The sequence below is a fragment of the Plecotus auritus genome (genome assembly GCF_963455305.1).
Source record: "Plecotus auritus genome assembly, chromosome: 7".
In the NCBI taxonomy this organism is placed as follows: domain Eukaryota; kingdom Metazoa; phylum Chordata; class Mammalia; order Chiroptera; family Vespertilionidae; genus Plecotus; species Plecotus auritus.
The window spans coordinates 22,549,949-22,577,547 of NC_137774.1; the positions used below are offsets into that span (position 1 = coordinate 22,549,949).

The window sequence follows — 27,599 nt, forward strand, 5'->3', positions numbered from 1 at the left end:
TTTAATTATTTATTGTATAATTTATTATTTTTCTTGTGGAAGGGGCACATATCCTCTCTGTCCCCCAAAGAGGGACGAGCGTCCGCGGGCTCCGCGGCGGCCACAGTCCGGCCAGCGGGGCGAGCGCGGCACGGCCCTCCCGCCTCCGGCGCGGGCCCCGGGCGGCTGGGTGCCGGCGGGCGGGCGGCGGGGGCTGCTCGCGGCGGCGGGGGGGTGGGTGGGGAGGGCAGGCGGCCCGGCGGCCTCCTCTTCCACTGTCCCCCCAGCCAGCACCCCCCCGCCCTCCCCGGTGTCTGCGTTTCTCTCTCCGGTCGGAGGCGGAGGTAATGGCGGATGGTGGGTCGTGGCGCCGGCGGCGGCTGCTGTGAGGGACGATGAGTTCCTCCTTCGTGCCGAACGGGGCCAGCCTGGAAGATTGTCACTGTAACCTCTTCTGCCTGGTGAGTGCCGGGCGCGGGCGGGGGGGGAGGGGGCGAGGTGCGCCCTTGGGCCGTGGGGGAGGGGGTCCGGTCCGGTCCGTCCGTCCGGGTCCCGGCTAGGCCCCGCCGCGGCCGGCCCCGCACCGCTGGAGACGGGTCGCTCCCGCAGCGCCCTGGGCTCTGTTTTAGGAGAGTTGGGTTTTCTCTTGTCTTGTTTCCGACTCTTTCCCCCCCTCAGTCTTGTCTTCAACTTGGGCTCCTTATCTGGCAGGACATTAACATTTCCTCGGAGTTTCTCGCTTCACTGTTGCTTTTCTCCTTATTGACCATGTATCCCTGCTTCACACTTCCCACTGTTGCGGGTTCTTCCACTTGTCTTTATGCCTCAACTCCGGTCATTTGTTTCCCCCAATAAACGGGACCCCGGAACTTACAAAAAAAAAAATCTCTTTTCGTTTTGCAATTTTTTACACGAGTCAAATTAACAGAAGGTTAGTGTCTTCCTAAGGTGATTTCAGACCTCTGTAATGAACAGTAGAAGCCATTTCATATGTTTCTCTTTAAACTTTGAAAACAGTTTGCCGTTTTGACAATTTCTGGCCATCTTGCTTTTATTAGAACATTATGTCTGTGTGAGTGGAACAGACTTAAGGGAGGAGGTACTGTGGTTTTTTGCACTAAATATTTGTGTATTTGTTTTGCTTGCGTGTTTAGAATTTTGAGCAGCCTGCTCCACATTTTATTGAAAAGTCTGGGGAAGATGGATGGAGGGATGACAATTGTGTAGGTTGGCCCAGGTCTGGGAGCATCCCACCGTTTAAGACTTTAAAAAGTACCAACTGTTGCAAATACTTAGTCCTCGATTGGACAATACTTTAGTTTCAATGCTTTAAAGTTTCGGTGGCTTTTCTTTTTTCATTTTCACTGTGCTTTGAAAAATATTGAGAGAGTATGTGATAGGTGAGTTGAGTGGGCGGAGCACGACTGGTTGGCAAGTGTAAACTGCCAGTCATGTATCAGCCGTTTCATTTTGGCACCTGCACCTTGCACCTTTAAGTAGAGTAAAGAATTACTGAATTCCTTCTGTTGAATTTCTTTCAAGATGCTAAATTAAGACCTTTAATGCCCTTCCCCCTATGAAATTTTTTTTGTACAATGTCCATTAATCAGCATCTCTTAAGATGTAACAAGACAAACGAAGGTTTTACATTTCTATCTTCTCTGACTCAGTCTATTTTTGGTACTTTTAGGATCAGGTTCTTTGCAGATAGACTAGCACAAATCTGACAGTTCTTTGTGAGCAGCTATTTGACTTCCTAAAAGGGATATGTGAAGAAGTACCAAGAATTTTTTGTTATAGTTCAAACTTCTGTAAACATGAGTCTTTAAAAATTAATTTTCTGTTACATGTTTGACACCAAGGAACAAATGTGACCAGTTAGAATAGAACAGTTTAGGGAGGAAATGTTAGTGTGCAGTATTAAATGCATATTTACATTTATTACTATTACATTTCTTTTATTTCTCCTTGGGATGCACATTTATTGACTTGTTATTGTGACATTCCAATGTTAATTATTAAACTTTTTTTGTTCTTAAAATTTTGATTGTTGAATTTTCATAATTAAGCATCTTTTTGTCAATCTGCTTTCAAGATCTTAAGCATATACTAAAAAATTGTAATGTACTGATGAAATAAGGGACTTTAATAGTGAATGTTTTTGAGTTGGAATGTGCAGTAATAAAAAAAAATCTCGCTTTCTTTTCTTTAGGCTGACTTGACAGGAATTAAATGGAAAAGATATGTATGGCAAGGCCCAACTTCTGCCCCTATTCTGTTTCCGGTGACAGAGGAAGACCCCATTTTGAGCAGCTTTAGTCGCTGCCTTAAGGCAGATGTACTTGGTGTTTGGCGTCGAGATCAAAGACCTGGAAGAAGAGAATTGTGGATATTTTGGTGGGGTGAAGACCCTAATTTTGCTGACCTTATTCACCATGACTTATCAGGTGAAAGCAACTTATTTCTAGCTAATGATATAGCAATGCAATGTTGTATATTTTCCCCCAAAATCTTTTGTATTAAGCGTTTTTTGGTAGAACAATATTAGGTATGAAGCCAGATAAACATTCAGCTTTATGTTTATTTCACTGTGGTTATTTTATTTTGCTTAAATTATCCATATTATGGCAGGCTTTTTAAACTTGAAATAACTTTATTCTCCCATCACCCAGCTTCTTCATGAATTTCTCAGATAGAGCTTAAGAAAGGAATGTTACATTAACCTAAGAAAAATGAAATCAGAGAGCATAAAGTTCCTAACAAAGTCATATAATACTTTTAAAGCTAAGTGTAATTTAACTTTGAATCAATTCTGCCACTGCTCTCCTCTATATGAATATGCAGACAATTGTAAGAGTATCTAGAAATGTTGTAACTTTCTCATATTTTTTCAAGGCATACAGTTAATTTGTTTTTTTTTAATAACATATGAAGCCTTATATTAATTTGATTATTCTTGGAAAGTGATTATTTTATTTTAGATACTGTTGCATCAAAGACTCATTAACATGAGATGAGTACCAACTTATTTAGCTTTATTAGGATATTGGTACATAATCTAAAAAGTTACATAGAAGTAAATTTATTGTGAGCAAATTATTAAGAAATCTTTCATTTTTTTTATTTAGGACCAGATGTTACTTTAAAAAGATACTGAAGGTTGTGTACTTTATATTGTAAGAGTCAATGTAAGCTGAATCTCTGATGATAGGAATGTAAATGATTAGTTGTTTGCTGCAAGGTACCAGAGACTCAGCAAAATGTTTAATAGTGATTATTGACAGGTAAATTTAGGAATTTTAGATTACTAAAAAAAAAGCATTGTTATTTGAAAGTGAGTACTCTGAAGTTTCTATTGTCTATAACCTAGAGGACCTATTATATTTTTTATCTAATGTAATCCAGAGGACTATCTCAAATAAGCACTTAGTAAGACCAACTTTTGTGCAGGAATGTAAGTGTTACATTTGTTTTGATGGTTGCTTTTCATCTTCTAATGAACAGAACCTTTATGTTCTTATTTTTGAGAGTGGTTGCTATTCTTTTATGATAAATGCTTTCTAGCTTTCTAGCTTTCCAGCTTTCCTAATAACATCTCTGCTGGAGAGTTTAGCCCTTAGTTTTAAGTGTGTAATATTTCCTAATTATGTAAAATGATGTGTTTGTATATATGTACATATATATATATATATACATATATATGCATATATCTCATGACATAAAATTCCTTTATGGCATCAGCAAGATGATGCTTTTTAATTGTCAAAAGCCAATCCTGCCCACTTCCTTTTTCTTTCATTAATTTGGGTATACTTCGGCTATTTATTTTAGGTGGTATAAAAACCGCATTACTAAAACGTTCAAAGACTCTTTTAATGTTGATAAACTATAAATTATAGACAAACTATAATTGTTGATAAACTACAGTGACTTCTTGCAGGTTTCAGTCTTCTTCGTAAAGTTGGCAGAGCATCTGAACAGACCATTTTTCTCCCAGATACCATGAAATAACATTTTGTGGAATCAAGGATAATTTTAACAGATACATAGTATTTCATTTTACCATAGTGGGACTAATGTTTTGAAAGTTAAAAGCCTATTAAAGTTAAATGTCAGCTGTTTTGATGCATATTAAAAAACTATGTTGATATTTTTCTAAGTTTCATGTTATGAGTTAAATGTTTTCTTCTGAAACTGCATTTCAGTTTAAAACATTACTTCTCTAGTTTAATTTTTTAGCATAATTTTAAAAAATGGTAATACCTGTACTTTAAGATACTGATTTTGAATGTGAATAAAAGTAATTTTGGAAGATTAGGTTTTAATTGTTGTCAGATTTAACTGAATGCCCTTCAATGGTAAATAACTTTTAAAATTTTATGAGTGGAAGCAATTGAAAGAGTAAACCAAAAATATATTAGTAGTATATAATCATATGTGCTGTTCCAAAGACTGTCCTATACTGTTTTAAACAGTTGTATAGTCAGTGTTGTTTATATAATGTTCTAACTTTTTTTTAACCTGTCATATACTTTAGAATGTTGTCACTTAAATCAGACATATCTTAAAGAATAGTAAGGTTTTTTCAGATGGAGTTTATTTGTCTCACTCTTTTCTTTGCCCCCGGGACACACCGTCTGCCTCCCTTTTGGGGTAATTAGTCTTCGCCTCTGTCTCTCTAGCTAACCCATTTTCATTTCTTTCCATCTGTGGCACTCTATTTCCTCCTTTTAAGCTCCCCTGAGAAGAGAGCATCTGGACAGTAGGGGTGGCATCAGCTGCAGGAGGCAATCCTGAGTTCCAAGTGGAGGTGTAGTTGAGGAAAGGGGAACCGGAAGGACCCAGGTGGTAACTAAAAAGCTGGTTAATTTAGTTTGAGGCTGCTTTTCAAGGCAGGGTCCTTCTGTTTGGTTTAGCACCTACCACATCTTATTACTTAAATGTTTGTAATTATGGTGATAATAATAGCCCTTCTTGTTGGGGAAGGAGGAAAGGCATTTCTTTCTGCAAAGATTAGAAGTCTCAGTTTTTCTTATTAACTAAAGTATTCAGTAATAAAAGTACAGAATTGCCTTTGCTTAATCCCCTTACCACCTTTGTGTCATCCATAGTGTATTTTTTTTATCCTTTATCTGAGGATATGTTTATTGATGTTAGAGAGCAAGGAAGAGGGGAGAGAGACAGACAGACATCGATTTGAGAGAGAAGCATCCATTGGTTGCCTCCCATACCTGCCCCAACTGGGAATGTGCCCTGACTGGGAATCTAATCTGCAACTTTTTGGTGTACTCCAACCAGCTGAGCCACCTGGCCAAGGCCATAGTGTATGTTTTTTTTTAAAGTTTTTATTTTAAAACAGTTTTAGACTTACATAAAAGTTGCAAAAATAGTATAGAGAGTTCCTGTATATCCCTCACCCAGTTTCTCTTATTAACATTTTACATTAAATGGTACATCTTCCAACTAATAAATCAATATTGGTACATTAATATAAACTAAGTCTAGGTCTGTACTTTATTTGAAATTTCTTTATCTTTACCTAATATCCTATGATCTCATCCAGGATATACCACATTCCATTTGTCATATGTCCTTAGGCTATTCTAGACAGACATTTTCTCAGGCTTCCCTTGTTTTTTTATGGTCTTGATAGTTCTGAATAGCCTGGTCACATTCCATAGTGTATTTTAAATTTCTGCCTGGCTGTCTTATATCAATAGGTAGCATATGTTTGGGTCACCTTCCTTTCAAGTTTAGCTGATGTATAGAAATAGAACATAAACTTGTTTTATTGCTAATTGTTAAAAATCTGTTGCAGCAAACCAAATCTGATTTGATAAATATTTTAAATCCTCAGTCACTTATTTTGTAGCAGAGGTCAGTACTTTTTAGTAAGACCTGTTTTAGTATTTTGCAATACTAGTTAGCATTTGTTCAAAATACCCCTTGAATCGAAAAGCCAAACACTTTATTTTATGTGTGTGTGTGTGTGAAAAATATATATATATATATATTCACACACACATATATATGTGTATATATATATTGATTTGAGAGAGGGAGAGTGAGACAGAAGCATCAATGATTAGAGAGAATCATTGATCTGCTGCCTCCTGCAGGCCCCACACTGGGGATCAAGCCCACAACTCAGGCATGTGCCCTGACTGGGAATTGAACCGTGACCTCCTGGTTCACCGGTTGATGCTCAACCACTAAGCCACACTAGCTGAGCAAAGCCAAACACTTTAAAGAAGAAAAACAAAATTTTTTGCTCTACTCCCTCTAAGAGAATGGATAGTTGAATCAATATCAATGTTTTGATTAAAAAAAAAGATTAGGGAACAAAACTCCTCTCTGATTGCAGCCTTTTAAATTTTATTTATTTTTAAAATTTAAACTTTGTAGCAGACCTTGTTTAGTGTTTATCTGATAGAAGTGTAAAGTTGATGGTGGGAAAAGTTTAGCTTTAAACCCTCTGGTCAAAAATCTCTATAGTGGCCCTAGCTGGTTTGGTTCAGTGGATAGAGCATCCGCCTGCAGACTGAAGGGTCCCGGGCAAGGGCACATGCCCAGGCTGCAGGCTCAGTCCCCAGTAGGAGGTGTGCAGGAGGCAGCTGATCAATGATTCTCTCTCATCATTGTTTTTATTTTTCTCTCTCCCTTCCTCTTTGAAATCAATAAAAATATATTTTTAAAAAAATCTCTATAGTGGATAGAACTGGTTATTTTACATGTACTGTTAATTTGCTTCAAAACAAGATTGTTTCACTATCCTTAGTGTGCCCTTAAAGGAGAAAAGTTTTTTGGATTTTTTAGTCTGTGTCTTAACCTTTTTGGTATTTTATTGCTTTCACCATTGGCTTTTAGTCTTTACTTTAAAACAAAATAAAAACAAAAACTACTCCCTCTCCCAACCTTTGCATCTTTAAAAAAAAAATAATCATAGTAAGCTAGAATGTGATGAGACTGAAAAAAATGGATACATTGAAAACTAAAAAACAGGCTCAGAGCCAAAAATATTTATTTTTCCTGAACCCTGTGGTCTATAAATGGGATTTTAGCAACATGTTCAAATACTTTAATTATGCTGGAATTTCATCATAGTACTATCAAACTAAATGGGCCGTTGGTTAGTCTTAGAATTTAATTTTGAATGCTTTTTTATTGAAGGGTATTAATTATAGTGGAATTTAACCTTAAGTGGCAGCTTTCACAGTATTGACAGATAAACAACTGCCAAGCATAGGGACCTACAAACTAAACAATTGTTTTGTGCCCCAGGTAGCCTGAAGAGAGCTAATTTATTTCTATCTTCTGTACCACGATACTTGTGACCCAACTTTTTTAATTGGCTAATCTTCTATGAACAACTTTATTAGCCATATTTCTTCTGTGTACTGTCCATTTTGAACAAGATAGTGTTTCTTTAAGTCTTAAAAAATAATCAATATATTAGACTATTTTAAAATCAAAGTTGGTTTTGCCATCTTATCAACGATGCTGCCAGTTTAAGGCTCTCAGCAATAATGTTGAATGAATGAATTAGGAGTAGGCAATTATCGTTCAAGACAAACACTGGACTAGATAATTTAATTTTTCTTTATTCTTTCAGGAAATACATGATATTTTCTACCATGATAATTTTGACCCATTTATTAATCATTAGTGTATGTTTCATTCTAATAGCTTGTCAGAATTATTTAGGAAAAGATTCCTTCTCTCCCAGTTTATCACTGTGGAGATATTTAAAGATGTCAGTTTTGAGAAAAATGTTGCATGAGTACTAAGTGTGTTAGCTTTTTTGTTTTTTATTTTTTTGCCCCATTCACAGAGCATTATTTTGATGACCTACCACATACTTTGGTATCACTATAATCTGTGTCCTCAGAAAAAAATACAGTAATCACATTTAGCATTTGAATTTTTGCATTATTCAAATAAATACTTTGTAAAATAAGTAGCAATGATTAAAAGTTTTAATGCTAATAGTAATGGAAAAATACTGAAAGCCCAGAATTGAAACTTTTCTCTAAGGATACAGATACTAGAGGAAGAAGACATTTATTTAAATGCATGAAGCACACCTTTTCCATTAGGCTATGGTTGATTAAGTTGAAAAAAGGGAGGTAAAGATTTGCCATGTGTTCCTCTTTCCTTCCCTTTCCTAATATAATGCTGTCATTGAGATTTGAGGAGTTGTTCTAATTAGTGTAAGAGGTGCATATCACTATGTCTTAGTTGTACCATTTCACTTTTCATATCTTTGAATACAACATGTAGAGAAGTACATTTATTAGTATTATTATAACATTAGGGTGTTAGAAGCTTGGCTTAGTAAGCTTCTTGTTTCTAAATGACACCCCCTTCCTTTCAGGCTTTTTGTTGAGTGTTATTAGAACTTAATTCTCATTATTTCCTCAGCAATGAAAAATAAAATTATATTAGTGTAATATAATTTGTCACAGGTGAAGATGTACTTCAGAGATTTGTTCGCTTTAGAAAACCCTAAAAGGTGGTCTGTTTTTCTTTGTTTTATGCATTATTCTCATTTAATGTTAATGAGAATTATGGGCATTTGAGGATATAATGTAAAATGAGAATTGAGTTCACCCGAGTTTCTCTAGATAAAATTTAGAGCAATGAGGGAGAAATGCTTGGAAATGAATACTGATTAATTTTCTAAACTATATTTAGTATTCTTAAAGTCATTTAACTACACGTTAACTGAAATCAATTTTTTTAATGAACAAAACCAAAAATTTCAGAGTTTTATATGAAAATATATAAATTATTGTATTATAGCCTCTACTGTGCCAAAGATTTTTTTTAATTTACTCTTTTGGGGAAAAAGGCAAATTCAATCTCAAGTTTTAAAAGCATAATTTTCTGATACTTGAAGTTTATAGTGACTACAACTTCAATGTGTAATGGTAACTGTGCCTTGGATTTTTGATGCTTTAAAACTTAGAAGTAGAAAAGTGATTTTGGTAAAGGCTACTTTTGTAGGACAAATGTTACAACCATTGTGCTTCTTAGAAGGTAAGGATTTTTGAGGTAAAAGGCAACAAAAATAAAGTATACTAAATAGGTTATAAAGAAGGGAAGAGTTGGAGGTATTTTCAGCATAATTCTCTTGGAATTAAGGACGTGTATTTTTAATAATCATGTCACATAATTTGAGGCAAAACTCAATATAGCTATTTAATTTTGAAGTGATAGAAACTGATTAAGCTGAAAGTAGATTGATTGAGAAAGATTTCTTTTCTCTTAGCAACTCACAAATATGCTTGTGATCCAGACCTTTAAAAATTAAAGCAATGTCACTATGTGCCACTTCCCTTTTCTCCTAGCCTACTGTTCAATCAGGTGAAACTTGTAAAGCTAAGGCTTTAAATAGAAGTAGATAAGAATGTCTATAACATAATAGAATATGAAAAACTTTTTAAATTTAATATTAGTGCCAGATATTAATGATTTAAAAATTGTAACTTTCAACTTGTCATTTTCAAAAAGTTATCTTTTCTTAAAGCTTACCTTTTAAGAGGAAACAGTTAATTTGAAAGATGACTGTAATTTAGGAGACTCTATAAAGAACAACTAATTCAATCTTAAAGTTTAAAGTTCAGTCATTATGCTTTTTAGTTAATGTTTATTCTACCAATTTGTCATGCAAGTTATGAATATAAACCATGTGTCATTTAAAAAAAAATATTTTTTTATTGATTTCAAAGAGGAAGGGAGAGGGAGAGAGAGAGAGAGACATCCGTGATGAGAGAGAATCATTGATCAGTTGCCTCCTGCATGCCCCACACTGTGGATTGAGCCCTCAACTCAGGCATATGCCCTGAGTGGGGATCGAACTGTGACCCCCCTGGCTCAATCACTGAGCCATGCTGGTTGGGCCCATGTGTCACTCTTAATGTCTCTGCTTTTATTCAAAAGCATCATAGTTTGTTATTTTTCTATGGGTGTAGTGCAAGCATGTCAAACTCAAAGACTAACACAGGCCAAATAAACAAGATTTAAGTTTATGTGGGCCACACAAAAAAAGCTTCAATTTTCATAGAAACGTAGGTTTATTTCTATGATAGAGACATGCTGAATACAAAGGGTTGAAATAAATGAGTAATTGTTAACATAAAATAATAGAACATTTTAATAAAAATTAATATTTTTTCTTGAACATTAACTTACCAGACACTGCACAAAGTAATAAGGGTAACGCAAATCTATTTTCTTGTTCTCCGAAAGCGAAATATTTCCTGTTGTGCACACCAAATAAGTCAGTCCAAGATTAATGACGTGGCAATTGGCTGCTAATATATTCGCTGCTAGTATTAGTGGAGAGAAATGGTGTGCCTGTGCTTAAGAAAAATGAATACAACATGATTATAGTAATCAGTCATTAGTGATCGTTGTAGTTCGTTATTAATACTTATGTATAACAGGATATTGTAAAAATTAAGTTACAAAATTTTTATTAAAACATTTTTTACGTATTGTCATATTGGCTGGACTGATAAAATATTCGTTGTGTGCCGCGAGTTTGACATGCTTGGTGTAGTGTATACATCTTTATTGAATTAAGAAAGGTTTTGTTATTCATTAAATTGAAAGGTGATGACCAACATTTGTGAAATGTTTATAAAGATATGTAGGCTATAGAAGGATATTAAATTGTATTTGAAGTAACAATTTAAAACATGATAAAAGTTAAAATGCTGAAGTAGTATCTAGTTAATTGGAATGGTTAATAGATTTGCTGGCAAAATTGAGGCTGTATAGTTAGTAAAGATAGCTATAACTTTATATCAGAAATACCATTTAAAATTTAAGTCTTTAAATTTCTCCCTCAAGTAGAGGATTCTGTACTGAGTCATGAGACTCATTTGGTTGAGATGAGACCTAAGGTGGCTGATACTGCACTGCTTGTTAGGCTTGAGCCAAAGCTTCTTTTTATTCATAGTTATTTTATAGTTGAGTCATGGATTAGAATGCTGATGGACATAAACTGTTTTGATTTTAATTATTAACTGGTTAGTTTTTTTGGCAGGCTGAATGGAAGAATTAGGACAAAGTAATAAGTGAACTAGCTTAGAAATTAGCATCTTAGGTATAGAGTGTGTTTAATATTTCCCAGGTTACACAAATGTCCTTTACATTGATACAGAGACCAAATCATTATATTTGCAATATGGTGTACATTTTTATGTGGTGAGAAAATAATTTTCAGGTAATTTAATAGCATACATGGCACTTGGGCCTTTTATTCCTTATGGAGTAATTTTGAAACCTGATATTTTAATGTCTAGAGATATATGGAAGTGATTGTAGCTCAATATACTGAGGTGAAGTAGGGCTTATGTATTTAGTTTAAACTGTAACATTTTTTGGCTCGGAGTAGGTATGGTGCCACTACTTTACTTTTTGTTTATTTCATTTTTCTCTTGTAGAAGAGGAAGATGGAGTTTGGGAGAATGGACTTTCTTATGAATGCCGTACTCTGCTTTTCAAAGCAGTTCACAATCTTTTGGAACGGTGTTTAATGAACCGGAACTTTGTACGTATTGGCAAGTGGTTTGTAAAGCCTTATGAAAAAGATGAAAAGCCTATAAATAAAAGGTAAGCTATTGTATTTAAACTCTTTACTTGATATTTTTTTATTTGTCAGTACTTATGGTTTTACAGAAAATGTGGACTAAAATAAGCTAATGTATTACAGACATATTTTAGGGAGCTAACTTTGGCAAAGTACTATAAGTATTCAATTTTCTTTGTCTACTTAACCCTTTCATTTACACATTGTAAGAATTTTCTTGCCGTGGGAATACGTTGTGTGTCAATATAGTGGCCTAAGTTTTATTTTGGGATGATAGAAAAAAATGTGTGATGAAAGCAGAAGTTCATGCATTGAAGTTACTTTTTCAGTGCTAGTGGAAATGTTTATTCTCAGTGCTCTATTAAAAATTAAGTAATTTGCCCTGACCACTTTGGCTCAGTGGATAGTGTCGGCCTGCGGACTGAAGGGTCCCAGGTTCAATTCGGTCAAGGGCATGTATCTTGATTGCAGTCACGACCCCAGTAGGGGTGTGCAGGAGGCAGCTGATCGATGTTTTTCTCTCTATCCCTCTCCCTTCCTCTCTGTAAAAAATCAATAAAAAACTATATTAAAAAATTAATTTAATACTTGTTAAAGATAGTGACTTATAGTTTTGGGTTAAGTTAACCTTTTACATTTCCAGACCTCTCGTTTTGCTTTAAAGTAATTTAAGTTTGTGTTTTCCTCTCCAAGACATGTTTACTCTTGGAGTGTTTATAATTTTTTTGAACTTTGAATTAAGAAAATTTATGACAACTTGCAGAGTAGTTTTAGATAGAGGCGGTTAATAGCTTTAGGCTACTGTAAATCTCCGTAATTCAAATACTATAAAGCACAATCTGTTAGAAGATTCAGTGCCAAGTAGTTGTTGAATTAGTGAAGCTTCAAGAGAGATGAAATAGTCCCAGCCAGTTAGAGCGTGAAGGGTGGTGGGTGCAGTTCCAGTCAAGGGCACTTACCTTGGTTGCAGGCTCAATCCCCAGCCCCAGTCAGCAGGCAACCAATTGATGTGTCTCTCTCTCATCGATGTTTCTGTCTCTATCTCGCCTTCCACTCTCTCTAAAAATCAATGCAAAAAATATCCTCCTGGTGAGGATTAACGAAACAAACAAAAAATAGAGAGAGAGAGGTGAAGTAGTAGTGAGTAAGATGGGATGTGGAAGAAGATAAAATGAAGGACATGTATTAGCTTTCCCTAAAAGTTGTGCAGATGTGAAATAAACATTTGGTTGTTATTGTAATCATTATTGAGATGCCATCTTTTATGTCATATGTGCACATCTTTTTCTTGTGCTTGTGAAGTTTTTTCATACTTCCTTTTTAAAAAAAATATATTTTTATTGATTTCAGAGAGGAAGGGAGAGGGAGAGATAGAAACATCAATGATGAGAGTATCATTGATTGGCTGCTTCCTGTACACCCGCTACTGGGGACTGAGCCTGCAACCTGGGCATGTGCCCATGACTGGAATCAAACCGGGGACCCTTCAGTCTGCAGGCTAACGCTCTATCCACTGAGCGAAACCGGCTACGGCCATACTTCTTTTTTTAGTTTTAGTAAAATGGATGAGCAGATAAGCCTGGACAAATCAAGGCTCTTTCATTTTTTTCTTCTTTGAAAATTAAATAAACCTTTATTGTGAACAAAATAACTGTACAAGTTAGGAATGCATTCAGTTGCAAATGATTGCAAACCTAACTACCTGGCAAGGAGTCCAGAGGTAGATAGTTCAGTACTGGTGTATCTGTTCAGTAATGTCATCAAGGACTCGGATTCCCTGGAGTTTCCTACTCAGTCCTCTTGAGCCTTTGACTTTCATTCTGATGGTCCCTGTAGGTATTGTATCTCCAGACTTCAATCACAGTGGATTCTAGGCAGGAAGAGGAAGGAAGGGAAGAAGCAATAAGAGGCATTGACCCTTAGGTCAGAAAATAGATTCTTTTCTGGAAACTTCAGCTGACATATTGGCTTTTCTGAGAGAAACATACATTTTTTTGTTTGGGAACATTACCCCTCTTAACAAAATAAGGCTTTTGGTTAGTAAGAAAAAATGGAGAGTAGATATTAAGTAGGCAATTAGAAGGGGAAGTAGATTATCAGGTAGGCAATTAGCAGTACTTACTCTTTAGTTTTAAAAAGTCGGGCAGATTATCATACTTTAAAATGAAAAGCTGCAGTCCTGAATCCCAACTATTAGATGTAATCTAATCTCAGAGGCAATCTCTTTTAATTCTTTTAACTTTATTTTAATTTACCTATTTAAAGTTTTAGAAGCAAATAGCATACTTATTCTTGAGTTTTCAGTTATTTCAGTTATTCAGGCTTAATCTATTGATTTTCTGTTGATGGTTTAGGTATTTTATTCCTGATACCCCCCAATGCCCAACACTTTGACATTAGCATACTTGTATACACTCTTCTCCCTTCTCTCTTTCCTTATCTTTTTATTTCTTATTTTGTTTATTGTCAATATTATAGACTAGTGACCCGGTGCACAAAATTTGTGCACATTAAAAGGGAATTAATTAGAGGAAATAATTTAATATTGCTATTTGCCCTTTCTCTATAATAGAAGTGTCAGAGATGAAAGAAAATTAGTAAATTGTATATGAAAACCTTCCTCCTGTCAGAGTCTGGGGCGCACCACGGGACCCAGAGTCAAGTCCCCGCCCACCTACATGTGCCTCAAAATCGCATGAGACCCAGACCCAGCTGGCCCCCGCCCCCATTGGGCTAGATCCAGACCTGGCCAGTCCCACCCTTGTCAAGCCTCGCCGGGCAGGGGACATAGCCTCAGGTACCCTGGCCCGGTGCCAGGACATGGCCTGAGGTCTCCCAGCCCAGACTGGGGTAGGGGGGGGGTGCCTTGAGGTCCCCCATCAAGCCCCACTGGGCGGGGGCATGGCCTGAGGTCCCCCGTCAAGCCCTGCCAGGCGGAGGGTGCAGTCTGAGGTTCCCCAGCCTGGTGCTGGGGTGGGGGGCACGGCCTGAGTTCCCCCAATCCAGCACTGGGGGTGCACCTTGAGGTCCTCTGTCAAGCCCTGCTGGGTAGGGAGCATGGCCTGAGGTCCTCTGTCAAGCCCAGCCAGGCAGGGGGGCACAGCCTCAGGTCCCCTGGCCTGATGCTGGGGCGGGGGGCGCGGCCTGAGTTCCCCTGTCAAGCCCCACTGGGCAGGGGGTGCGGTCTGAGATCCCCCGGCCTGGTGCCAGGGTGGGGGGAGCTGCCTGAAGTCCCCTGTCAAGCCCCACTTGGTGGGGGGCGTGGCCTGAGGTCCCCCAGCCTGGCATTGGGGCTGGGGGAGCAGCCTGAGGTCCCCTAGCCCAGCACCAGGGCAAGAAGTGCACCTTGAGGTCCCCCGTGAAACCCCACCAGGCGGGGAGCATGGCCTCAGGTCCCCTGGCCTGGTGCCAGGGTGGGGGGGTGTGGCCTGAGGTCCCCCAGCCTGATGCCAGGGCGAGGGCCGCAGTCTGAGGTCCCCTGTCAAGCCCTACGGGGGCGGGGGAGGGCATAGCCTCAGGTTCCTGCTGATTGCCTGTTAAGGCTCCTTATGGGAACTTGGCTTCAGCTGTGGATGCAGCCATCTTTGTGACAGAGTGATGGTCAATTAGCATATTCCCTCTTTATTAGATAGGATGTCCCCCATTTTCCCCTTCTTTGCACCCCCCTTCACCCAGCCCCAGCCCCACCACAGGCCTTCACCACACTATTGTCTGTGTCCATGGGCTATCAGTATATAAGTATATGTTCTTTGGTTAATCTCTTTCCTTGTCTTGCCAGTATAGTTATTATAAGATTTTGGTAAAAACAATACCTGTTGTTTATATTACTATGGTTATATAAATGTTATTTATAGCTGAGCCATATAGTGTATTAGGATTATATTCCATTTCTTCCACATCTTTTTGTTTTCCCTAGTGTTAATGATTATTTCTTTTTTCATTTAATTTTCTATGTTAGGGGTTGGTAAACTACCACTCCACAGAGCAAATGTAGCCTGCCACCTATTTTGTAAATAAAATTAGAATGTAGCACAGCCATGCTAACTCATTAATGGTTTATTTTATGCCTGCTTTCACACTGAAGCAAAATTGTATAGTGATGACCCACAAAACCTACAATATTTATTCTCTGGCTCTTTACAGGTAAAGTTTGCTGATCCTTGATCTATGTACTACTTGATAATTCACCCCTAGACCATCTACCAAAAGTGTAAATCTCCCTCCTTACCTTTAAGGAGTTTGTGTAATCTGTTTTATTTTTTTCCTCTCTCCCTCTCCTGTTAACATCCCTTTTGGATCCCTTCATTCTTCAGTTCCAACTGGTTGTTATTCTATAGGTCTGTTTCACAGCAGTCATCTTGGGAATTCCCTTTGCCTGTCTGTATTGGATCTCTTATTTCCTAGATCTTATATTTCCTTTTTTTCTGTCTTAATTGTTTTGGTAGTGGCCATCCACCAGTAGTTTCCTGAGAAGGGAGTATGTGAGAAGTAATATGTTTGGATGCCGAATATCTGACTTACCTCCTTTCCTACTCTTAAAACTTGGGGGCATTAAAATGCTGACTGGAAAGTCTATGTATTGAGTAGCATGAAGTTGCAGGCTTTAATAGGGTGATTTGTTAGAGACCTGGCCATTTTTATTGGGTGCCTGTTGCTCAATAGTCTGTGTGTGCCCCTCATTCCCACCCATTTAAGTTAGTTTTCCCAGAGCAGTTCTTCAGTATCCTGACTAGAGTATAAACTTCGTTGTCAATGTTTAGAGAGCCTATTAGGAAAGGGTACTATACTTGTATACTTACATCGGGGATTACTTGTATAGTATTGAGATTTTCACTTAATTCTTCTTTTAAATACATCAGCTCAGCTATATCTAGTATCTCTGGGTGCTTGGGTCCCCTTGTTTCATCCATTTCAGAGAGTGAGCGCCTCTAAGTTTTCCTCTGACCTGGAATAATGTAAAGAGCCCGTCTACAGTAAGCTTTTCTTATTATCATTTCTTATTATGATTCTTACTTTATTTTTTTTAAATATATTTTTATTGATTTCAGAGAGGAAGGGAGATGGAGAGATAGATAGAAACATCAATGATGAGAGAGAATCATTGATCGGCTGCCTCCTGCATGCCTCACACTGGGGATCGAGCCTGCAACCCGGGCATATGTCCTGACCGGGAATCAAACTGGTGACCTCTTGGTTCCTTGGTTGAGGAACTGCTGAGCCATACTCGGCTGGGCCTTATTATGATTCTTAAAGGTCTATCTTTTTGAACTATTGGTTTTAGATATGAATGAAAATAGAGAATTTTTTCTGAAGGGGAGAAGGGAGTGATCAGTTTTTGCCTAAGCAGAATTGTCTACCCAGTGTTTGAAATTAGGACTTAATATGTATTAGCTCAATTCTCACAGCATCCCCATTTTACTCCAGTTGTTAAACCTGAAGCACAAAGAAATTAAGTAACTTGTCCAAGGTCATAAAGCTTGTAAGTGTTGGAGCTGGATTATAGGTCATGAAAATTATGGAAGGCAACTGATCAATGTTTCTCTCAAACATTGATTCCCTCCCTCCCACCCTCCTTCAATTCCCCTCTCTCTAAAATCAGTACAACATATCTTTGGGTGAGGATTAAAAAGAAAAAAAAAAAAAAAAAGCCCAGTCGGCATGGCTCAGTGGTTGAGTTTGGACCTGTGAACCAGGAGGTTCATGGTTCGATTCCCAGTTGGGGCATATGCCCGGGTTGTGCGCTCGGTCCACAGTGGGGCATGCAGGAGGCAACAGATCAATGAGTCTCTCTCATCATTGATGGTTCTATCTCTCTCTTTCTCTCCCTTCCCCTTTCTCTCTGAAATCAATAAAAATATATTTAAAAAAGAAAAAAACAAAAGTACTTACAGAGCACTTGAATTAGTAAACCAGAATAATATGTTGTTGCTTTCTAAGAATTCTTTACTGTATAGGTCAGTAATGTGTTCACTAAGTGAGTAGAAGTATATACAAAATTCACTGATAAGGTGTTTATCTTCTGAATTTCAATCTAGATCTCTTTTTCAAGGGATACCAGACATTGAAATTATACCTGTAAATTTAAGAAATTTAAAAAATTACTATTAGGACTACAGAAATACAGAGTCATGCATTAGTTCCTAAACTTGTCTGGATGTAGAATCACCTTGAGAGATTAATGAGAGCCTGGACTTTAGAATTTTTAAAAGTCTCCGGGTGAAAGACAGGTTTGGAAGCAATTGAATTAATAGAATAATCTAGGAATTAGAATGATTAGGGGTGGTGTTTTTTTTTTGTTTGTTTTTGAGTGGTGGTAAAATATACACAACTAAATTTACCATTTTAACCACTTTTCATTTTATAGCTCAGTGGCATTAAGTACATTCACATTGTGCAGCCATCACCACTGTCTATCTGCAGAACTTACTCATCATCCAAAGCTGACAATCGCCCATTAAATAGTAACTCCCTATTTTCCTCTACTCCTAGTCCCTGGTAACCACCATTCTACTTTTTGTCTCTAATGAATTTGACTGTTCTAGGTACCTTATATAAGTGGAATCATACAGTATTTTTGGCTGACTCATTTCATTTAGCATAATATGCTCAAGGTTTGCATTCATGTTGTAACATGCATCACAATTTCATTCCTTTTTTAAGGCTGAATAATGTTCTGTTGTATTCTTATACCACATTTTGTTTATTGATTCATCTGTTCATGGACATTTGGGTTATTTCCACTTTCTGTCTATACTAAATAATGCTGCTATAAATATTGGAATACAAATATCTATTCAGTCCTTGCTTTCAGTTCTTTTGAGAATATATCCAAAAGTGGAATTGTTGGATTATATAGTAATTCTATGTTAGTTTTTTTCTTTTTAAGGAACCGCCATACTCTCTCCTTTCATAGTGGTTTCACCATTTTACATTTCCATCAGCAGTGCAAAAGGGTTCCAATTTCTCCACATCCTCTTTTTCTTTTCTTTTCTTTTTCCTTTCTCCTCCCTTTTTTTTTAAAAAAAAAAATCTATGGGTATGAAGTGGTATCTTATTGTAGTTTTGGTTTACATTTCCTTAGTGATTAATGATGTTGAGCATCTTTCTGTGTGTTTGGTGGCCATTAGTATAACTTATTTGGATAAATGTATGTCGTCAAGTCCTTTGCCCATTTTTAATTGGTTGTTAGGATGACTAGGGCTTTAAACTATCATTCCCTTTTTTTAAAAAATATATTTTTATTTATTTCAGAGAGGAAGGGAGAGGAAGAGAGATAGAAACATCAATGATGAGAGAGGGTCATTGATTGGCTGCCTCCCACACGCCCCCCCACTGAGGATTGAGCCCACAACCCAGGCATGTGCCCCTGACCGGAATCAAACCCGGGACTCTTCAGTCCGCAGGCTGACGCTCTATTCGCTGAGCCAAACCAGCCAGGGCGAAACTATCATTCCCTTTAGTCTTATAATCGTAGGCCATCTAATTTCTTTGTGCCTTGACTTCCCTACCAGCAGAATAAGATCATTTGTCTGTACCTACCCAATAGAAATGCTAAAAATAGTTTAGATATGGAGCCTTCTGCAGCAATGCACACATTAAACTGTTATAGAATAGCTAGCTTTAATCTATAAGCATATTTTCATTTTCTGTCTTAGGAATAAAGAATCTTTTAATTTTAGTACTTAAACGAGGAACATTTTTCTACAACAGATTACTGTTAAGTTTCACCTGTAAATTTTGCCTCATACCTTTTGGTTATGGTTATTACAGTGTAAGCCCCTGGAGAGCAATGGCATCCTCTGCAATACTTTTTTTCTTTTTAAATATATTTTTATTGATTTCAGAGAGGAAGGGAGAGGGAGAGAGAGATAGAAACATCAATGATGAGAGAGAATCATTGATTGGCTGCCTCCTGCATGCCCCACACTGGGGATCCAGCCCAAAACCCAGGCATGTGACCTGACCAGGAATCAAACTGTGACCTCCTGGTTCATAAGTTGACGCTCAACTACTGAGCCATGCCGGTCGGGCCTCTGTAATTACTTTATGGTAGTTAATAGTACCTTGGATTCTCATTGTAGTTACATGTATTTATTTTAACTTCACTTTTTAAAAAAATGTTTTATTTTTTAATTTTTAAAAATATTTTTGTTGATTTCAGAGAGGAAGAGAGAGGGGGGGAGATAGAAACATCAATGATGAGAGAATCATTGATCAGCTGCCTCCTCCACGCCCCCTACTGGGAATCGAGCCCGCAAACCGTTTCAGTCACGTGCCCTTGACCAGAATCAAACCCGGGACCCTTCAGTCCGCAGGCCAACGCTCTATCCACTAAGCCAAACCATTTAGGGCTTAACTTCACCTTTTGAAAAAAAAAATATATTTTTATTGATCTCAGAGAGGAAGGGAGAGGGAGAGGTAGATAGAAAACATCAATGATGAGAGAGAATCATTGATCGACTGTCTCCTGCATGCCCCTTACTGATGATCGAGCCAGCAACCTGGGCATGTGCCCTGACCAGGAATCGAACCGTGACCTCCTGGTTCAGCCCTGAGCCACACTGGCTGGGATTAACTTCACGTTTTTAAAGTGCTAAGTACCAAAAATATTATCAATGATACCTCTCCTTGAAAGAAGAACTATTCTGAATTTAGTATGGCAGTATTACTTACCATTTTTTTGGCCCTATATTTTCTGACTAGAATATTGCCTTTAATATAAGAATTCTAGAAATTTTATTTCATATTTAGAATGTAGTTTTTTCTCCTAGGTCATGCACAAACTTGATTTATTTTAAACCATTTTATAATTAGATAAGACTATACAGGGGTGGGCAAAAATGGGTTTACAGTTGTTCGTATGGAAAACAATACAGTAATTAATATGTAATACAAGAATAAACTGTTTCTTGTACTTACAGCTGTAAACCTATGTTTTGAGAACATGCTAGCACTATATAGGAGGGGATGTTCTACTTAATCATAGACAACAATTGAGAACTGCTGGTGAGTATAGGGCAGTGCAGATAAATAGAGCTGAGAAATTGATCATATGTTTTGCATATTGGAATATTAGGTTTTAACCAAGACCCCTTGGAGACAAATGGATCACTTTACATCAAAGAGCCAAATTTTCTTTTCTGATTTGAAAGTTGTTAAGATTGTTATGTGCTCATTGGACATATGGAAAGGCTATATTTTTATGGGCCATGATTTTTGTATATATCAGATTACATTTAATTTCCTAAGTAATATTTATTAGAACTTAAGTAATGCATTTCTTTTTAACATTTACTAGATTATAGTAATCTGTTTAGGAAAATTTTTAGTCAGATTATTTGTTTTTTTGTTTTTTTTTGGTTTTTTTTATTGATTTTTTACAGAGAGGAAGGGAGAGAGACAGAGAGTTAGAAACATCGATGAGAGAGAAACATCGATCAGCTGCCTCCTGCACACCTCCCACTGGGGATGTGCCCGCAACCAACGCACATGCCCCCGACCGGAATCGAACCCGGGACCCCCCAGTCCACAGGCCGACGCTCCATCCACTGAGCCAAACTGGCCTCAGCAGATTATTTGTTTTTTATGTCATGGCGAAAATCCATTTTGAATATCTATTTTTATTCTCATTTAATATTTTATGTATGAAATGAAACATAGTTGAAAGCTATATTTTTAAGAACTATACTTCACTAATTAACAGAACAGTAAATATGAAGATATAAAATTCAGGTCTTCTATCCTCTTTGTCTTTTAAAGATAAAGAATATCAGACTGTTTTAGGTTGTTGCTTATACTTGCAAATGTTGTTGGAAGTATTTGCAATTCAGATTTTAAAATCTGCTACTCAGTTACTGAGAAAGCACACAGCATTCATAATCACTTGTATAGCATACTTGATTCCTAAAACTAATCAAATTATAATTTCTCTACCTACTATATTATTCTTGCTTGAGTCACTTACTTAATAAATGTTTTTCTTGACATAGTAGTTTCAGTTAGCAATTCCCCCTTTGAACACTTAAAATTTTACTTCCTCTACTAAGAAATGTTTGCCTTGTAAGGTTTTCTGAAAAAATCTTAAAAAAATGTATTCTAGTTATTCTAACCAGTGGAATATGAACTTTTCTTATTTTTAAAAGCATCTTTGTCTTGCTTTTAAATTCTCATGTCCTGCCGAAACCGGTTTGGCTCAGTGGATAGAGCGTCGGCCTGTGGACTGAAGGGTCCCGGGTTCGATTCCAGTCAGGGGCACGTACATTGGTTGCGGGCAGTGTGCTGGAGGCAGCTGATCGATGTTTCTCTCTCATCGATGTTTCTAGCTCTCTATCCCTCTCCCTTCCTCTCTGTAAGATATCAATAAAATATATTAAAAAATAAAAATAAAAAAATAAAATATCAATAAAATATATTAATAAATAAATAAATAAATTCTCATGTCCTTTTTTATTGTTTAGAGAGAAAAATGCCTTGAAAATTGATTTCTGCCTCTTTTGTGTCAATACATATAATGGACATATCACTCTCAGAAATGAAACATTAATGGTTTACTAAGATGATAATGCTACTTAGAAATTATATTGTATATTTATATGCTCTATAACTCAACCTAATTATAGAAAAATTGTGTCAGAAAAGAGGACACTCAAAACCACAAATAAGGCTACATTTGCATTACAACATATAGAAACAAAACTAGTATCTATGTTTACATTAGATGCATTTTTTTGAGAAAAATAAATGTATGGAGACTTGGGGATAATTAAAAAGAAATCCTGATGTTTCAATTGGTATCAAGACTCGTGTATTTTGTATTCTTTTTTAAAATTTTAAATACATTTTCATTGATTTCCAAGAGGAAGAGAGAGAGAGATAGAAACATCAGTGATAAGAGAGAATCATTGATTGGTTGCCTCCTGCATGCCCCCACACTGTGGATTGAGCCCACAACCTGGGCATGTGCCCCAACCAGGAATCGAATCATGATCTGATTCATAGGTCAATGCTCAACCACTGAGCCATGCCAGCTGGGCTCATGTTTGTATTAACACATTCTTGTTTTGGTCTTTTCCTCGAGGCTGTGTTATAATATAGGGCACACACCATTACTTTGTTCAGAAACAGTTTATTTTCTAGCCCTATAGTTTCTGGGCTGTCTCTATTCTTTCTAAATTATGTTTGCAAACCAGCAAGTTCTTTTTCTGAGTTCATCTCTTTTCTTTTAGTACTTTATCAAGTACTAGAGGCCCCTCAGCCTGGCCTGTGCCCTCTCGCAATCTGGGACCCCTCGAGGGATGTAGCAGTGCACAAAGCAGCAGGCGGCCAGGAAGGAGCCCAAGCCCGGGCTGGGTGCCGCGCTGGGAGCGCACTGACCACCAGGGGGCAGCTCCTGCATAGAGCGTCTGCCCCCTGGTGGTCAGTGTGCATTATAATGACCGGTCATTCAGTCGCAACGGTCGCTTAGGCTTTTATATATACAGAAGGCATTCCTTGGGTTACATCAGACTTGACTCGACATACATGGTTTCAATGGTTACATCGCCATCTCCCATTTATTTATTAAAAAAAAAAATGTTCCGTTATTTTGACATATATACATATATGCTTTATGTTTTTTATTATTTATTTACCACAAGTAAAGGTCAGGAATTATCTTTCTTTTAATTTTTTTTTACTATTTCACTTCATTACTGCTGTGTATGTGCTTCATGTGAGTGACGTAGGTGCTTAGGTAGGTGGGTTCCAACTTTTGGCAAAAATCGCTTTACTTCGTGCCATAGGAATGGATCTCCGACATAACCTGGGACCTACTGTATAGCTAGATAGCTGCTGACAACCAAATTACATTTTTACTTTATCTGTTCCCCCAACTCTGTAAGTTCATTAGGCACGTCTTTTTCTGTCCAGATTATTTTAAGCAACAGTGCTATGAAGTATTTTTTGATTGTATAAAATGTGTCCACCATTTCCCCAACCCCCTACATAATAATTTTCTCACCATTTTTCAGTGTCTTATATTTCTTGTTACCAATCATCTGGTCCTGAGCCAATGCCACATATATTTAGGTTTTTGTCATGTTAGCATCTCACCTTTGGTGCCAATTTGTGTACCAGCTATTGCTGTGTAACAAACCACTCCCAAAACATAGGGCTTAAAACATCAGTTATGCCCTGGCCGATTTTGCTCAGTGGTTAGAGCGTCAGCCCATAGACCAAAGGGTGGTGGGTTTGATTCCCGGTCAAGCGCCCCTTTCCTCTATTGCGGGCTCGATCCCTGACCCTGGTAGGGATGAGTGCAAAAACACTCCCTACCTTTTCTCCTTCTCTCCCTCCTCCCCTCTCTAAAAAAATCAATGGAAAAAATATTCTCAGGTGGGGATAAGAACAAACAAACGTCAGTTATGTATTATTATTAATGTATCTGCTGGCCAAATGGAGATTAGCCAGTCTAGTCCACACAGTAAACTATAGGCTGGGTAGAGTTGTTTCCATCTTAGAACAGCAAGTCAGCCAGGACATTTTCTTATGGTGATGAAAAAGGCACTGGAGTACAAGCCAGATTGCATAAGCACATTTCAAGCTTCTGCTTGGCCAAAGCAAGTCACAAAGCAAGCCTAAGTCAAGGGTTGGGGAAGTATATTTCACCTCTAATGGGAGGAACTACAAAATCACACCAAAGAGCCTGGATAAAGCGAGGGGTGAACAAAACATAATACAAAGCTACAGTAATAAAAAAAAAGCATGGTATTGGCATGAAGACAGATACGTAAACCCGTGGAAAAGAATCAAGTCCAGAAATAAACACTTCATATATGTGTTCAAATGATCTTCAACAAGTGTGCCAGGACCCTTCAATGGGGAAAGGGATTAATCATTTAATCCCTTTTATGAATTCTAAATTTTTTTAAATATATTTTATTGATTTTTACAGAGAGTAATGGAGAGGGATAGAGAGTTAGAAACATCGATGAGAGAGAAACATCAGTCAGCTGCCTCCTGCACACCCCCTACTGGGGACGTGCCCGCAACCAAGGTACATGCCCTTGACCGGAATCGAACCTGGGACCTTTCAGTCCGCAGGCTGATGCTCTATCCACTGAGCCAAACCGGTTTCAGCGAATTCTAAAAATTTTTTAAAATTGATTTTAGAGAGAGGAAGGAAGAGAGAGAAAAACATGAATGTGAGAGATTGAACCCACAACCTGGGTATGTGCCTTGACTAGGAATCAAACCCACTACCTTTTGGAGTACAGGATGACACTTCAACCAACTGAGCCACAATGGCCAGGGTGAATTCATAAATTTTTTTAAAATTTCAAGTTATGTCGATGCAAGCAACACAAAATGAATGGTATAAATTTAGAAAAAATTAAGATTGCTGTTTAATTGCTCTAGTCCCATTCCCTGAAAGTAACCAGGTCTTGTTTGTTTTTTTATTTTTGTTTTTAAAATGTTTTTATTTCTTTTGGTGGTTACTGCCATAATTTCAGAAACGCTTTACCTATAGGCCTTAATTAATCAACTTTAGACACAACTCTACTGATTCTTTGCCATGAAAGATAAGTTTTTTTTAGTTACATTGTTTTCAGCTATATTATTTTCAGTTTTTCTTTTGACCTTAAATGATAAGCTTAAATTTCAGTTTCTTGTTCTATCAACTTTAGACATTACCTGTTGGCTCCCTAATTCAGGATGGGGCAAAAGTAGGTTTACAGTTAATATGCAATGGAGATTATTCTTGTATTATTATTTATTCTATTTTCCATATGAACAACTGTAAACTTACTTTTGCCCCACCTTGAATGTATTCCATGATGATATTCTCAGCTCTCCATTAACTCTTTACCTCTTTCCTACCTTCTGTTTTCCCACTTCTGTTAGCTATAGTATTACTTTTACTATAACTTAATTTTAATTTATTGTGCCCTTGCCTTGTCCAGAAATAAATTAAGAGGGCTTATAGATACATACAACAGGTTATGAGCTTACGGTTATATTTTAAAGAACAGATTAAGTCGTATTAAGATAAATGTGTAGAGAAGAAATAAGAAAAGTAGATTCTTCTTAGTGTACAATATTCTCTCTGGGCCACTTAACCTTTCTAATTTTTATCTTAAGGACACATCTGCTTTCTTTTTCTTGGGCAAGTTTTATTTTCCGACCTGTATACCAGGCCATATCTAAATTTCATAAGGTGTTCTGTTTTGCATGTAGCTTTGATTCTAGGATGCCTTCAATTGTAAGACCCATCATTGCTTTAAAATAACTTCATTGGGGCTGGGGGAAGGACAGTACATTTAATGCTTGATTGGTCACATGCAGCGTAATTTCAGAAATAATAAAATGAAGAAATATATCTATTTTTTATATAGAGGGGAAATGAACAAAAATAAAAATTAGGTCATCCTTAATTCTGTTGCACATCTAGACTTTTTTTCACCAAAGATACTCTCCCCCCCCCCTTTTTTTGTTTGTTTATAAATACGTTTTTATTGATTTCAGAGAGGAAGGGAGAGGGCGAGAGAGAGAGAAACACCAGTGATGAGAGAGAATCATGGATCAGCTGCCTCCTGCTCACCCCCTACTGGGGATCAAGCCCACAAGCCCACAACCCCAGGCATGTGCCCTGACAGGGAATTGAACCGGTGATCTCCTGGTTTCATAGGTCAACACTCAACCCTTGAGCCATGCCCGCCAGGCTCTTTTTCCCTTTTTAAAAAATTGAGACTATACTGTTTTGGCAGCTTACCCTTTCCATTAAACCTAGTCCCCGCCTTTACTTACTTTTGTGGCTATTGTAATTGTGTGTGTGTGTGTGTGTGTGTGTGTGTGTGTGTTTACACCTAACTTATTTAATTGATTCCTCTATTTGCAGGTTTTTTACTATAAACAGTGAAGAACATTTCTTGTAGCTAAATCTTTGTTCAGATTTGTTATTTTTTCCCCCTTCAGATGATGCAGTAGAATTTCTGGGATAAAGATAATATGTATTGTTGTGGTATAACTACATAATAAAGAAAAGCAAGTTATTTTTTTTTTTTTGGCATGTTATCACTAAAATATAACTTTTTCTTCTTTATTAGTGAACACTTGTCCTGCTCTTTCACCTTTTTCTTGCATGGAGATAGCAATGTTTGTACCAGTGTGGAAATTAACCAACATCAGCCTGTGTACCTTCTTAGTGAAGAGCATATCACTCTTGCTCAGCAGTCTAATAGCCCATTTCAAGGTAGATTATTTTGATTTGATGGCTTACGTATTTGATTTTTTTTTGTTGTTTCAAGAAAATTCTTATTGAAGTTGGTAATTTTGGGATTAATGAGATTTGGCCTAATGATGATTCTGTGTAGTTTACTTTTTTCTTACCTATTAGAGTATTAAGCCAATGAAATAATTTTTTTAATATCAATATTATTTTTAAAATTCTTGTACTTGATTGGCAGCATATTTTAAAGTGTTGGTTTTTTTTAATAGAAAGTAGCAGATGTATGGGTTTATGTTTTCTTGGCCATCTTGCATGTCAGTTCATGTAAGTCATTTTAGACATTTAACATGGATTTTGGTATAATTTATTTAGAAGAATACTTTATAAGATTGCTGAATTGTTCTTAAGGACTGGCAGTGTGTTCTTCTTTTAAATCTAAGCCTAGTATTTGCTTTTTAAAAATGTACATGGCATTACATAATAAGTACTTAGATTTATATATATACACACTATTTTTCCTCGAATTACTTTTCCTTAGTAGAAATCAGGATAAATTGAATTCAAATATTCCCAGTTCATTGTGAAAAATTGTACATCTGAAATTTTTGGGTAGACAAAAGTTTAAGTTTTTATAATAAGCTCAGTGTTGTACTTCTCTTCACAATAATGAAGTACAATACATTGATTTTTCTCAGGAATGACATTATGGCTTTTCTCTAACTTTTTAAGAGTTGCATAATTACTAACAATATTGTTTAGTGTGATCATATTTGGTGTAATAGTTTTTAGTTACTTACTGTATTCCATTTTGGATTT

At 37.0% G+C, this 27,599-nt stretch overlaps 1 protein-coding gene across 2 annotated transcripts in view; it reads left to right on the forward strand.

Annotated features, from left to right (window-relative positions):
* Positions 1-234: 234 nt before the first annotated feature.
* The window catches only part of MED13 (mediator complex subunit 13), a 91,538-nt gene continuing 64,173 nt past the window's right edge, over positions 235-27,599 (forward strand). For both annotated transcript variants that reach the window (XM_080680913.1, XM_080680914.1), the window contains exons 1-4: positions 235-440; positions 2,192-2,426; positions 11,433-11,601; positions 26,662-26,807. In XM_080680913.1, the coding sequence (XP_080537039.1) occupies positions 375-440; positions 2,192-2,426; positions 11,433-11,601; positions 26,662-26,807 (616 nt within the window). In that variant the 5' untranslated portion in view covers positions 235-374. The remainder of the gene's footprint in view (positions 441-2,191; positions 2,427-11,432; positions 11,602-26,661; positions 26,808-27,599) is intronic.